General features: G+C 38.6%; 1 protein-coding gene across 10 annotated transcripts in view; it reads left to right on the plus strand.

Moving 5' to 3' along the window:
- PTK2 (protein tyrosine kinase 2) overlaps positions 1-13,949 on the plus strand; it is a 258,855-nt gene that overhangs the window by 75,438 nt on the left and 169,468 nt on the right. For 7 of the 10 annotated variants that reach the window (XM_045560796.1, XM_045560797.1, XM_045560799.1 and 4 more), the window contains one exon: positions 12,555-12,721. The exons of the other annotated variants lie outside the window; for them this stretch is intronic. In XM_045560796.1, the coding sequence (XP_045416752.1) occupies positions 12,555-12,721 (167 nt within the window). The remainder of the gene's footprint in view (positions 1-12,554; positions 12,722-13,949) is intronic. 10 annotated transcript variants of the gene reach the window in all.

Raw genomic sequence — 13,949 nt, forward strand, 5'->3', positions numbered from 1 at the left:
TATGGATTTCACAAGACATTTAGCAAATGTTTCAGGCTTATTATATCAGAAAATTCACTTATAAAAGACTCTGTAACAGATATTCCATGGCTTTAGTGACATACTTTCTGGATGTTAGAGGATTACTACTATAGAGAGAGCCAGTGGCCACTGCAGGCATTTCAGCCTTTAGCCAATGTTAAAAACTTACTAGACATCAAGACATTCATATTGTGAAATAAAATTTATATCAGATACAAAATGCATAAGTTAGGAAAACACATTTATCAAACTTTTGTGAAGACCAGTATTAGCAAATCTATGTGGCCTAAAAACAAGGTGTTTTTTCATTGTGATTGGTGAATATTTGAAATTTAGTTACCCATATCAGTTGATAATTTTCAACTTGAGGCAGAAAAATCACAGTTGGCCCACCACAGGCCTTTCCTGGGATAGCATGAGACCCCTGTGGTACTGGGTCACTATGATGAAAGATTGGGTATTAGTCATAACTCACTTCTATTGGATGCTGTAATGCTATAACATTTGAAAATACAGTATCTTATTTATAAATTAATTAATGGCTAGATCTGCACATATGAACAAAGAATATATCCATATCATCTTTCTCCCAGTTAAGAGGTATCAGACAAAGGAACAGTATGGATACAGGGATTAACATGTCAGGAAAGAGAAAAATGGAATAAACATGGCAGCATTTGAGGGCCTGTTGACTATGGAACAGAAAGGGGAAATAGATCAAGAATGTAAGTGTGTAACTTGGCAGAAAGAAATGGACTATTTAATAGTAGCAATGGGGAAGCCATGCAACCATTTTCTGAAATGATATGGCTTATTATTATCTAAAGTTACTGAATAATTAGAGTCATTCTTAGACTGTGTAGTTATACTGCCCATTCTGATACCCATGAGCAGTTGTTGAGCACTTGAATGTGACCAGTCTGAATTGACATGTGCTGTAAGTGTACAAATACACAGCAGATTTCAAAGACTTAGTATGAAAACAGAATGTAAAATACCCATTAATAGTTAGTCAGGATTACAGGTTGAAATAATACTTTTCATTAATTAGGTTAAATAAACTATTATTAAAATGGAATTCACCTTTTCTTTTTATTCTTTTTAATGTGGGTAGTAGAAATTTTAAAAGTATCCGTGTGGCTTGCATTATATTTCTACTAGGCAGTCATACGCTATGGAAAGTAATTTTAAGAAAGACTGCTTAGGTCAGAAGAAGCAAAACCTTTGAGGAGTTTAAAGATTTATTTTCACCAGGAAATTAGGTGGATTCTTATAATATTTCATTATAAAGGCTTTCTTTCTCATGCTTCAATTAATAAATATTGTTCCTTTCACATATATGTGCTAAATATACATTAATAAGTTTAAATATTTGCTTGCCAAAAGGATTCACAGGACTTTGTTTATAGGCAAAGTATCCAATACAGCAACAGCAATAAAGTGATACTCATTTAAGAGACCTAAAATCTCAGGTGCTTATCCTTGGACATGTGTTTTCTCCAAATTATAACCCATCACTGGCTTATGTGTACAGCATCTCTGTATGAGGAATCCTAATGCCTCTTTTTGGTGGGGAGCTATGAGATGGTCAGGTAAACACTTTCCATCTGCATAACCAACCTCAACCTGTGTAACTGCCCAGTCTCCACCAAAAGCAGGTACAGGTTGTAAATCCAGTTGTGATTGCTAAAAACAATGCTCACAGGCGGATATGTTCTGCCCCTAAACAACTCAGGAACCCGTGGTTGCAAACATCACTTATCTTGGCCATAGCTTTGGCCAAGTGTCAGTACCATGTTCCGGGCAGCTCTGGAGATAAGTATGGGTCAGTCCAGAACAGCTGAGATTAACCTATACAATATTGAATAAGATTGATCATCTAGAAACATTGTAGTATACTTCTGAATAATAATGACATAGTGAAAATTCGAAATTCTACCAGAGAAATCCCCTACCCATGAGAAAAAATGACATTTACACCAGAGTATTCATCAGCGTTGCTAGATGCAAGAAAACATTGGAACAGTATCTTATTAGGCCATTAAATATGAAATTCCGGTTTCTGATCAAAAGTTTAGTTTATTATATTATCTCAAACAAGAAGCATACAATTAATCAAAGTGTGTGCCTAATCTATTGACACAGTTTCGCCATCTTAACAGTAGCTTGTTTATGCCAGCAGCTAAGAAGCCTGGAGAGTGAGTGGCAATGAAATCTCAGAAGGTGTTTTCCACAGCTTGTTGAGAATTGAATATTTTTCCTTGCAAGAAGTGGTCCAAAGCCTGGAAGAAGTGGTAGTCAGTTGATGCAAGGTCTGGTGAATACATTGGATGACTGTATTCAGTGGATGAGTTAGAAAGTTTCTGAGTCCAGTTTCTATAGTTTGAACAGCGTTGTTTTTGTGACATGTGGTTGAGCTTTGTCTTGCAAGAGGATTGGCCTGTCTCTCTTGACCAGTCTCGGCTGCGTAATCGCAAGCATCCTCATCATTTCATCCAACTGGTTGCAGTAGACTTCTGCTATAGTTATTTGACCAGGTTTCATGAAGCTGTACTGGGCCAGCGCTGGACCACCAAACAGACACCATTAGCGGTTTTGTTTTTTTTTTTTATGACTATTCGGTTTTGGACTGTTTCGGCACTTCATCTTTATCCAACCATTGTGCTGAACACTTGCGATTGTCAAACAGAATTGTTTTTCATCACACATACCAATATGGTGTGGAAAGGTTCACCTTTATGTCTTGACAGCAAAGAAAGGCAAGCTTCAAGACGATTTCTCTTCTGACACTCACTTAATTCATGTGGAACCCATCTATCCAGCTTCTTTACCTTACTGATTTGTTTCAAATGGTCTAATATTGTTGGAATAGTAATGTCAGACTTTGGTAATTCCCGCATAGGTTGAGACAGACTTGCTTCCACTACAGCTTTCAGCTCACCATTATCCACCTTGGTCTCAGGTCGCCCACATGGCTCATTTTCAAGATTAAAATCACCAGAATGGAACTTCTCAAACCATTGATGTATACTGTGCATTCATTAGCCACATCCTTCCCAAACACTTCATTGATATTTCAAGTTGTCTGCACTGCATTGGTTCCATGACAGAACTCATATTCGAAAATAACACTAATTTTTGACTTATGCATGGTTTCCAAAAAATTGCTCTAAAAAAAAATTTGGAAGATAGTCACAAGCCAAAGTGTGCATTTGAAAGACTGATGAGGATGTACCTTCACAATAAAAATAAAACAAATAATGAGAAAGTGAAATGTCAGAGATACCAACTGTCAAACTTAGTACTTAAGGAAATCAGACATTTCATGCTTAGTAACCTAATAAAAGAGTTCAGGGAAAATAACTTTTACTTCAGAAGTCTATATCTGATAAATTATCAGTCTAGGTAATGTGGAATGAAGGTATCTGCAGAGAAATAGTGATATAGAAAGTTAAAGCATAGGCTCTTCTTCAAAAAACAGTTAGTTGGTGCATGGAAGAAAGTGAACCCAGAAGGAAATACCGTAGCAGGATGCAAGAGGCAGTGTTCCATTATCATACTCGATACCTTGAGTGTGATTTTCCTTTCACCTCTCTTACATCCTTGTAGTCTCTTAAAGCTACAAACATGAATAAATCCAACTCTCTGCCATTCCCCACCTGTCCCCATGCTCTGATTGGTCTCATCCAAGATTTAAAACCTTAGTGCTGCCTAGCTGTCAAGCCGTATTTCCCCTGTCCTGTTCTAGACAACCACTTGACACTTTCTTTAACCTGCCGTGCCTCAGGATTTCTGCAAGTTCCTATACCTTCCCTTTCCCTAGCACCTCTACCTTACTTCTCTTCCTTTAGACTCTTGCTGCAAAAGAACCATCCAATTCTTTAGTTTAAGCGTTACCCCAACTTTTAGTCACTTAGATCCTTTGGAATCATTTACTCCTCTTTTGCTTGTACCCCATATCTAATACATGGGCTAATTTTGTCCACATTATCTTTGGAATATATCTGGAACCCACTCATTTCCTATGACCTCCACTGCTACCCCTCTCTTTGAGTCCCTTTCTAGTAGCCACATTGAAATGTTTCTCATGTTATCACTTGGTCTCCTGGCATCCCCTTGCCCCACTTCCTCCCCTCAGTCAGCCAGAATGATCCTGATGAGGTGAAACCCAGAGCATTTTACTCTTGCATGCACAACTTGGTCTCTGTTAGAGACACAAGTCCTTCAAGAGTCCCACCCATCTCTTCCCCCCTTCATGCCCATTCACTTTTTCTTTTTCACTGGTCATTCACTTTTTCTTCCTATTTCCCTAATATGCCAAACATCTAATCAATAATTGGTTCAAAATCCCCAAATTAATTTGCTCAACTCTCCCCCAAATGAGGAGCTCCCCGTTGCTCTCAGAATAAAAGCCAGATTCCTTCTGTGGCCTCCAAGAACCTGCAGAATCTGGTTCCTTCTTGCCCATTCTCATCCTGTTTCCTGCTACTGCCCTCACTCACTTTGCCTCTCAGGTTCTCAGTCTGAGAATGCTCCCTTATCTCCCACTACTTCTATTTTCCCATCACCCAGTTTTGCTATATTTTCTTAAGATTATCATTATTGAGCTTGTCTTGTTTCTTGATTTGTTTGCTTATTACCTGTTTTCTTCCACCTCTGGGTGATCTCTGTCATAGCAGGGACCTTTCTGCTTCACAGTATTGTCACCAGCATCTTCAATACTGCCCAGTAGGCACACTGCATGTACTCATTAGATAATTTTTGAATGACCACATGATATCCTAGATGAAATGGAGTATTCCTAACAGAAATATAAATCACGAAAATTGGTTGTAGATGTAGAAAGCCTAAATAGACAACTCCAAAAGACATTGAACTGATAGTCAAAAATTATGGCTATCCATAGCCATACCCCACTTGATTAGTGTGTCTATCAAACCTTCATTCCTAGCATGTTTTTAAAAAATTACAAGGTCTAGAACAAATAGACAATGATGCTAAAGATTACATTGCAATTGAGTTTATTGGACAATATTTTTGTCACATTCAAAACACCTTAAAATTGTACTAACTGGTACATTGAGCTTTTCTAAGTATATAGCACACACTCAGGTTTCAGTACTCTTCATGAGCCACTAGAGAATGGTTGGCAATCTGAACCTCTAATAGTAAATAGAATGAATTCAGTTCATATAGTTTGCTAAAAGGTAGATGTGTTTGGTTAGATTAATACTAGTTATTGTTACCAAGCTGGTAGCAGGAAGAATAGCAGTGAACGCTGTGATCGATTTAAAATCGGCCCTCAAACGGAAGTGGGAAAATGCACAAGCAATTTGGGATTCTCTGAGTTTGTGGAAGTTATGAGTTCTGTGAGCAGAGCTGTCCTGTGCTAAAAATGACTGGTAGCTGTAGGGGAAGGAAATCCTTCAGGCAATTTCCCTGAGTTCAGCCTGCAAGACTTTCCAGAACAGTCCCATGGTCTCCCGTGTTCATTGTTATTGTCAGTGAACCCTTTGTGTATGTAAGAAATGTAAGCTATCTCTCTGATAGAGGATGAGTGTACATTGAAAAGCTTGAACACAGATTGTTAGGGATTCAACTAATTTTGGTTCCAGAAAAGACTACAAAGTTTAGAAAGTTAAACTGTCCTTTTGCTGGATGGAGAATATCATCTAGGAAGAAAGCTGGAAAGAGAAACCTTAAGAATAAAAGAATAAAAGCTGCGTTAAGAAGAACATGCAATAGTAGAGCATGAGAAAGAACAATTCTTGATCACAAGATCCTTAGAGATGGTGATTGTGGTAGGCACCTAAAGATGTCTACATCCTAATCCCCAAAACCTGTACAGGTGTCCACTTAACATGGCCAAAGGGACTTCCCAGATCTGATTAAAGTTAAGGACCTTGAGGTGGGGAGATCATGAGTCCATAATAGTAGCGAGCCTTTCCTGGCTGTGGTCAGAGGGAGGTGACTACAGAAGGGTCAGATGGTGCACTGCTGGCTCTGAAGATGGAGGAAGAGGACTGTGAGCTAAGGAATGCAGGTGCTCCTCTGGAAGTTGAAAAGGGTATGCCTAGAGCCTCCAGAAAGCAGCACATCCCTGCTGACACCTTGATTTTAGCCCATTGAGACCCATTTCAGATCTACAAACCTGAAAGATGATACATTTGTTGTGTTTTAAGCCCCTAAGTTTGTGGTGATCTGTTATACAGTGGCAATAAGGAACTAATACAGTCACTATGGACCATCAAGAGACAAAAGTGCGTTATTGGTTATGGAGGACTTTTAGCAGGACACTTAGTCTACATCTGAACCAAGACGAAGAAGAAATGTGTGGAGAATAGCATTTGAATTTTGGATCTTTTTTTTTTTTTTTCATTTTATTTTTTTTCCAATAACTCAGTGATAATAGGCTCCTGGCAGTACAGGTTATGATCAGAGAAGAATGGTAGAAATTCATTGGTTTTCCAGCTGTGAAGAGTATCTGAAAAAGAAACACATTGAGAAAAAGATACTGCACAGTATAGAAGGATCAGTACTGATGAATATATTTGGTAATTCTTAGGAGGAAATAATGAGAAGAACAGTGTAAACAATATGTGTTGCTTCAGATATCTCTTATAGTAATCTGAAAATTGTGAGAAGATAGCTAAAAATATCAAATATCTCTTTTGTCTTCCCCTCCTCCACCTTTCCTGCAGACCACTTAATACTCATTTGTACATATTCGTTACCATGTCTTCCTCCTATGAGACTCTAAGACTTTGGGGTAAGGATTGGGTCTTATCCATCATTGTGTCACTAATATGTGTGCAGTGGGCACATTAGATATTCAGTGAATGAATGAACATTCATGAAAGAATGAACATGAAGGACAGAGTCACATGACCTGTTTCTAACACTGGTAAAGGTCATTTTGGTTCAAAGTACTATCTGAAAGATAAATGACCAAATTGAACCAAGCAAAATCACAAAATAAAAACTTTTATAAATGAACAAAATTACAGCCTCATCTCACTAGGAAATTGGAAAATCAGGAATGTAAATTATCATAACAATGAAATGCCAGGGGTTTGGAGGGGGTCATCAAATTGATAATCATTTTAAGATTAGTTTTATTCATTATTTTTTTTATTTTTTATTTTTATTTTTTTTGAGACAGAGTCTTGCTTTGTTGCCTGGGCTAGAGTGAGTGCCGTGGCGTCAGCCCAGCTCACAGCAACCTCAGACTCCTGGGCTTAAATGATCCTACTGCCTCAGCCTCCCGAGTAGCTGGGACTACAGGCATGTGCCACCATGCCCGGCTAATTTTTTTTTTTCTATATATATATTTTAGTTGGCCAGATAATTTCTTTTCTATTTTTAGTAGAGACGGGGTCTCGCTCTTGCTCAGGCTGGTCTCGAACTCCTGACCTCGAGCAATCCTTCCGCCTTGGCCTCCCAAAGTGCTAGGATTATAGGTGTGAGCCACCGCGCCTGGCCTAGTTTTATTCATTATTAATGTGGATGAAGGACATTAACATTATGTGTCAAGTGTAATTGGTACAGTTGTGTTGTATTTATCAAAATGTTTCAGTTAAGTAGATACTGACCCAGCATGTCTATTTCTGTGCAATGCTTATACATATGTATGACAACAGCTAGAAGGAAGTTCTAAGCAGTATTGTTTGCATTTTCACTTTCCTTTCTCCCCCAAAACAAGAAAATATCTCTTTGTTGGTGGTAAAATGACTATGTACATTTACTGCTATGTTCCTGATAAAATATAAGCATGATGTGAACATCAGCTTCTTTTATTTTCAATCTTAAAAAGAATTATTCTACCAGGAATATCTACTATGAGACTTTTGTCAGGAAAATTGTATAGTTCTGAAGCCTGGGATATGAGATAAATGAAGAGGCAAAGGTTTTAGAGTAGCCAAATACTGTTTTATGTTCTTCAGGACTAGATTGTCATGGGTCATCAAAGCCAGAAGGAGAAATACACATTTACTTCAGCTACTTTTAGGGAGGGGCATATTATAAACCCATGGCCTGTTATCTCCCTAGAGACAGTCACTTTTATTGTAAATATATGTATTCCAGAAGTACTACACAGATGTACTTGTGTATGTTTATATGGAAATGGTAGTGTTATTGTGTTTGTTGAATATGCATCCCTCACTAAATATTTAGCTCTCAAAGTTATTTGTTGAATTAAATAGAACCAAATATTTGGTTCTCAAAATTACTCAAGTTACTGTGTATTTGTGTTCAGCACCACATTATTTAAGTACCTTGTGTATTCATGTTTGGTGCTATCGGAGAAATTTATAAAGGTGCTAGAAATTGAGAAATAGGATAGAGTGCAATATGGAAGCACAATGAAAAAGCAAAAAAAAAAAAGTCATTAAATATGAAATGTCCGATTTCAAATCAAACGTTTAGTTTATTATATCTCAAATAAGAAACAGTACAATTAATCAAAGTATGTGCCTAAACTATTGACACAGTTTTGCCATCTTAACGGTAGCTTGTTTATGCCAGCAGCGAAGAAGCCTGGAGAGCGAGTGATGATGAAATTGCAAAAGACATTTCCACAGCTTGTTGAGAATTGAATATTTTTCCTTGCAAGAAGTCCAGGTCCAAAGCCTGGGGGAAGTGGTAGTCAGTTGGTGCAAGGTCTGGTGAATACAGTGGATGACAGAGTTTCCAAGTCCAGCTTCTGTAGTTTGAGTAGCATTGTTTGTGCAACATGTGGTCTTACAGGAAGATTAGCCTGTCTCTATTGGCCAGTCTCGGCTCTTAATTGCAAGCATCCTCATCATTTCATTCAGTTGGTTGCAGTAGACATCCTCTGTCATTGATTGACTGGGTTTCATGAAGCTATAGTGGAGCATATCAGTGCTGGACCACCAAATAGACACCGTTAGCTTTTTTTGATGAATATTCGGTTTGGGACTGTGTTTCGGCACTTCATCTTTTTCTGACCATTGTGGTGAATGCTTGTCATTGTCAAAAAAAATCTCTTTTTCATCACACATAACAATACAGCATAGAAATGGTTCGCCTTTACATTGTTACAACAATGAAGGGCAAGGTTTGAGATGATTACTCTTCTGATGCTCATTTAATTTATGTGGAACCTATCTATCCAGCTTCTCTACCTTGCCGATTTGTTTCAAATGGTCCAATATTGTTAGAATAGTAACATCAGACCTTGCTGCTAATTCACGCATACGTGGCGATGGATTTGCTTCCACTACATCTTTCAGCTCATCGTTATCCATCCTGGACTCAGGTCACCCACCTGGCTCACTTTCAAAATTAAAATTTCCAGAATGGAACTTCTCAAACCATCAATGTACTGTGTGTTCATTAGCCACATCCTTCCCAAACACTTTTATGATACTTCGAGCTGTTTGCATTGCATTGGTTACATGATGGAACTCATATTCAAAAATAACACGAATTTTGTGAATAGTTTCACAAAAATTGCTCTAAAAAATGTGAAAGGTAATCAGAAGCCAAAATGTGTTTGAAAGACTGAGGATATACCTTCACAATAGAAAATAAAACAAATAGTGTCAAAGTGAAATGTCAGAGATAAGAACTGTCAAACTTAGTACTTAAGGAAATTGGACATTTCATACTTAATGACCTAATATAAGAAAAGGAAATTTCCATGTGTTTATTGCTTTTCATTGTTTAGTGGTGAGTGAAAGTTGAAACCTGGTTTAGTCATAAGGTACTAATGTATGGGAGCACTTTATTATCAAACCCAGACTTGAAATCATCCTGGGTCTCTTCAGGGAGTGTGATGGGGTGAATGGACCAAAATTCTATGCATTCCATAAAACTCCAAGACTAGAAACCTGCTTTTCCCCTAGTAAACACCATAGTTCTGGGCTAAGCCTGTCTAATTGAGACAGGTTTGCTGCCAGTGGGCTCTTCTGTGTTCCCTGTGAGTTCAGAGGAGATGAAGGTGACTTTTCATGGGGTCATCAGGGAAGGTGCCCAGAGAAGGTGGGATTTCTCCTAGGGTGTGAATAGTGAAGAATAGAAGTATAAGAAATGATTTGTGCCCTCTAGTACCTTACACTCAACATCTGGACAGGGAAGGATAGATCCCATGAATGGAGACAGATGATTAGACATAGCTGTAGACATGGATTATAGCTCTGACAGGAGAGAGTTTGCTCTGAATCGGTTGTAGCAATGAGCTGTGGAGTAAGGAGACATGGTCAGCCTGTACTTTACCAAGAGTTGGTGTGCACTGGGTATTGAACTGGCAGAGCTAGAACAGGGAAACAAAGGTACTTTTGTGGGAGTTTCAGAGAGGTGCCAGCTCCTGTCCTTTGTTGCTCAGGGATTGGTGTTGGCCAGGAGAAGCTGCAGAAATCACCTTTGAGAGAATTATTAAAAGATACTCTTTCCTCTAGACAAAATGCGCCCCCCCCCCAACACAATATTAGGAGACTGGAACTTTGGCTGGATTCGGCTCCATCTGGATACTTTTATGTAGGGTATTGTCATTTACAGTGCCTCTGTTGGGAATTCTAGGTCTTGGATCAAAAAGCCAGAAAGGACATTGTATGCATGTCTCATTTCTGCATGGAAGTCTATAAGCTACAAATGTCCTTCCTGTCCTGATAAGAATTCATCTTCTTTCCAAGCTGTCTTTGACTCTGCCAAGACTGGTCCTTTATTCATGCTTTCCCTCTGAATCCATGTTTACAACCTTCTTCTGTCCCTCCCCCTGTTCCTCTCTCTGCCACTTTCCTTGCTTCTTATACAACTTTGTACCTGGGATTGAGTCCTCTTAAAGGGAGTGTGATGGTACCACTTCATCCACTCAGTGCCCTGGGAGATCTGCTCCACGAAGTACTGGTACCACGAGCACAACACAGCAGCATGTGTCCTTAGTGTACACATAATGGGTTTCTGACACTTTTTGTATGTGGTATGTGTTATAATTTATCTTGTGGAGAGGTCTGGGAATATATCCTTTATCATATCATCAACAGCATTGTGTCATAATAAAGAAATATTTGGTTAGTGCAGGAACTTCTTTTTTAGACAGGGTCTTGCTCTGTCACCCAGGCTAGAGTGCAGTGGCACAATCATAGCTCACTGCAGCCTCAAATTCCTGGGCTCAAGCAATCCTCCAGCCTCAGCCTCCCAAAGTGCTGGGATTACAGGCATGAGCCACTGCACCCAGCCAGTGCAGGAACTCTTAAGATGTTCTTAAATTATAAGTTATATTATAGCTTCAATTAATTGCTAACTCTTAAAAACCAGTGATGATTTTCTTTCATAGACATTTTCATTTTAGTGTCAGCATCATTTAAAAAAACTTTTCTTTTTTCTTTTTCTTTTTTTTTTTTTTTTTTGAGACAGAGTCTCACTTTGTTGCCTGGGCTAGAGTGAGTGCCGTGGCGTCAGCCTGGCTCACAGCAACCTCAAACTCCTGGGGTGAAGCGATCCTACTGCCTCAGCCTCCCGAGTAGCTGGGACTACAGGCATGCGCCACTATGCCCGGCTAATTTTTTCTATATATGTATTTTTAGTTGTCCAGATAATTTATTTCTATTTTTAGTAGAGACAGGGTCTCGCTCAGGCTGGTCTCGAACTCCCGACCTCGAGCGATCTACCCACCTCGGCCTCCCAGAGGGCTAGGATTACAGGCGTGAGCCACCTCGCCCGGCCAACAAAAACTTTTCTTAATCACCTAAAAGATTTAGAAAATTAGAGTGGTTGTGATTTGTATAACCTAACGTAAAAGGGCAGCAGGCATTCCATCACATTCCCAAGTGAGTCTTCCATACATGCTGCCCATTTACAAACATGCTTTAACCCAGCTTTCATACCTAGGCAGGTAAAGGGAAGAGTTTGTTCTAATGCTTATCTGTCCACAGCCCAGGATAAATTTCACCTTCTTAGGAAACCTTCTCTGATGACTTCATTCAAAGGTTACCTTCTTCTCTGAACTCAAGCATTAGATTTGGGGGAGTATTTTAGATTGCTACATGTTAATCTATAAAGAACAAGTAACAAACTGATTAGGCCCAAATTCAAAGAACTTTTCATATATATCTTCAACACCAACAGAAACAGAGCCTTAATTGTATGTTTCTGAGTGTGTTTTTTAAAAAATGATATTAATGTTGCAGCCTGATCTTGAACAATATGATCTCCTTGGTTGAGAAAGTGTAATCCCCTCCTCGGGTCTAGTCCTTAGATAGTGGTAACTGAAGGCAAGCTTTGACAGGTTTGGGCGGTGATAATGGTAGAGTTGCAGAAATGCCTTTTTAAGTTTACATGCCTTGTTTATTATTAAAGGGGAAGAGTATATTTTGTATTTTTCAGAACTTTTCCTTGTTCATAAAACTACTATTTGAGAAACAAAGATTCCTAAGTAATTTATTTAACTTGATACTTTTACCAAAGATTTCTGATAACGTGCTCAAATGAACATTGCATTATTTTTTAGCATATAGGTTTTTTTTTTTTCCCAGTTTATAACAGTCATTTTTGTGGGGGGTATGTTTTAGGGCATCATTCAGAAGATAGTGGACAGTCACAAAGTGAAGCACGTGGCCTGCTACGGATTCCGCCTCAGTCACCTGCGGTCAGAGGAGGTTCACTGGCTTCACGTGGATATGGGCGTCTCCAGTGTGAGGGAGAAGTATGAGCTTGCCCACCCACCAGAAGAGTGGAAGTAAGATGCTAAACCTACTTTGGTGTGATGCACACTTGATTTGTTATGTGTATTAAAAACATACATAAGAGGATGAATGTATATGCTTAATTTTCACACCACTTGTCATTGCAACTCCTGTATAAACGAAATTGGTTGGTAATTATTAACCAGACATCTCTTCCAGACTTCTCTTTAGTCTGGCTTTGAGGGATGATTAACTTTACATTCCTTGAGCCATCTGATTTCAGTCCACTGTGACGGTCTTTTGCTAGTCACATTTCTCATCAGTGTTGCTTTGTTTCAGTCTTTGCTCTAGATAGAACTCAAGCCCAAATCTTTCTACTTTTTCATCTTTTGTCATCCTTTAATGTAGTAGGACCTGATGTGCCTATGAGGAGACCACACCTAATTACCGTATCAATGGGTTACATAACTTGTTTTATTATGCCCAGTAATCTAGAGCTCACCTACAAAGAGTGGGTGTATATTTGATATTCAAATGCAGTATTAAAATAATTAGTAAGTGATCTCTTAGTGGCTCCTACTGAAACATTAGGGAAACTGAAATTATTTCAAGGTGAATTAAAAGAATTCCCTATAATTGTTGGCTGCACATAATGGCTCACATCTGTAATCCCAGCATTTGGGAGTGAGGCGGGAGGATGGCTTGAGCCAGGCAACATAGCAAAACCCTCATCTGTACAAAAAATTTTAAAAATTAGCTGAGTGTGGTGGCACGTGCCTGTAATCCCAGCTGTTTAAAAGGCTGAGGTGGGAGGGTCACTTGAGCCCAGGAGTTTGAGGCTGCAGTGAGCTATAATCACACTGCCTGCACTCCAGCCCAGACAACAGAGTGAGACGCTGTCTCCAAAAAAAAAGAAAAAAAGAATTCCTTATAAGTGTCCTTTTCTCTTGGTTTTCCCCCTAATAATTTTTTTCATTATTAAGTAAATCAAGATGTAAGTAGAAAATCATACTTGTAAAATACTTAATTTTGAGAACAGGGTAACCTGTAAAAATGGGCTTCCTCCACTGGTGTTCTCGTTTTCTTATAAAATGCTGCAGAAATAAAGATAATTATAGATGGAAGAATACATTCAGAGTTTCAGTAACTTGTATTCCAAGACACTATATCGATGAGGATAGACATTTTTAAAGTAAAACCAACATGTTTAGGTGAACAAATCCTAAATTGAATGAAATGTCTGATTTACAGAGTTCATTGAAGAAATATAGCTGTATTTTC

This window comes from Lemur catta, chromosome 9 (assembly GCF_020740605.2).
Source record: "Lemur catta isolate mLemCat1 chromosome 9, mLemCat1.pri, whole genome shotgun sequence".
In the NCBI taxonomy this organism is placed as follows: domain Eukaryota; kingdom Metazoa; phylum Chordata; class Mammalia; order Primates; family Lemuridae; genus Lemur; species Lemur catta.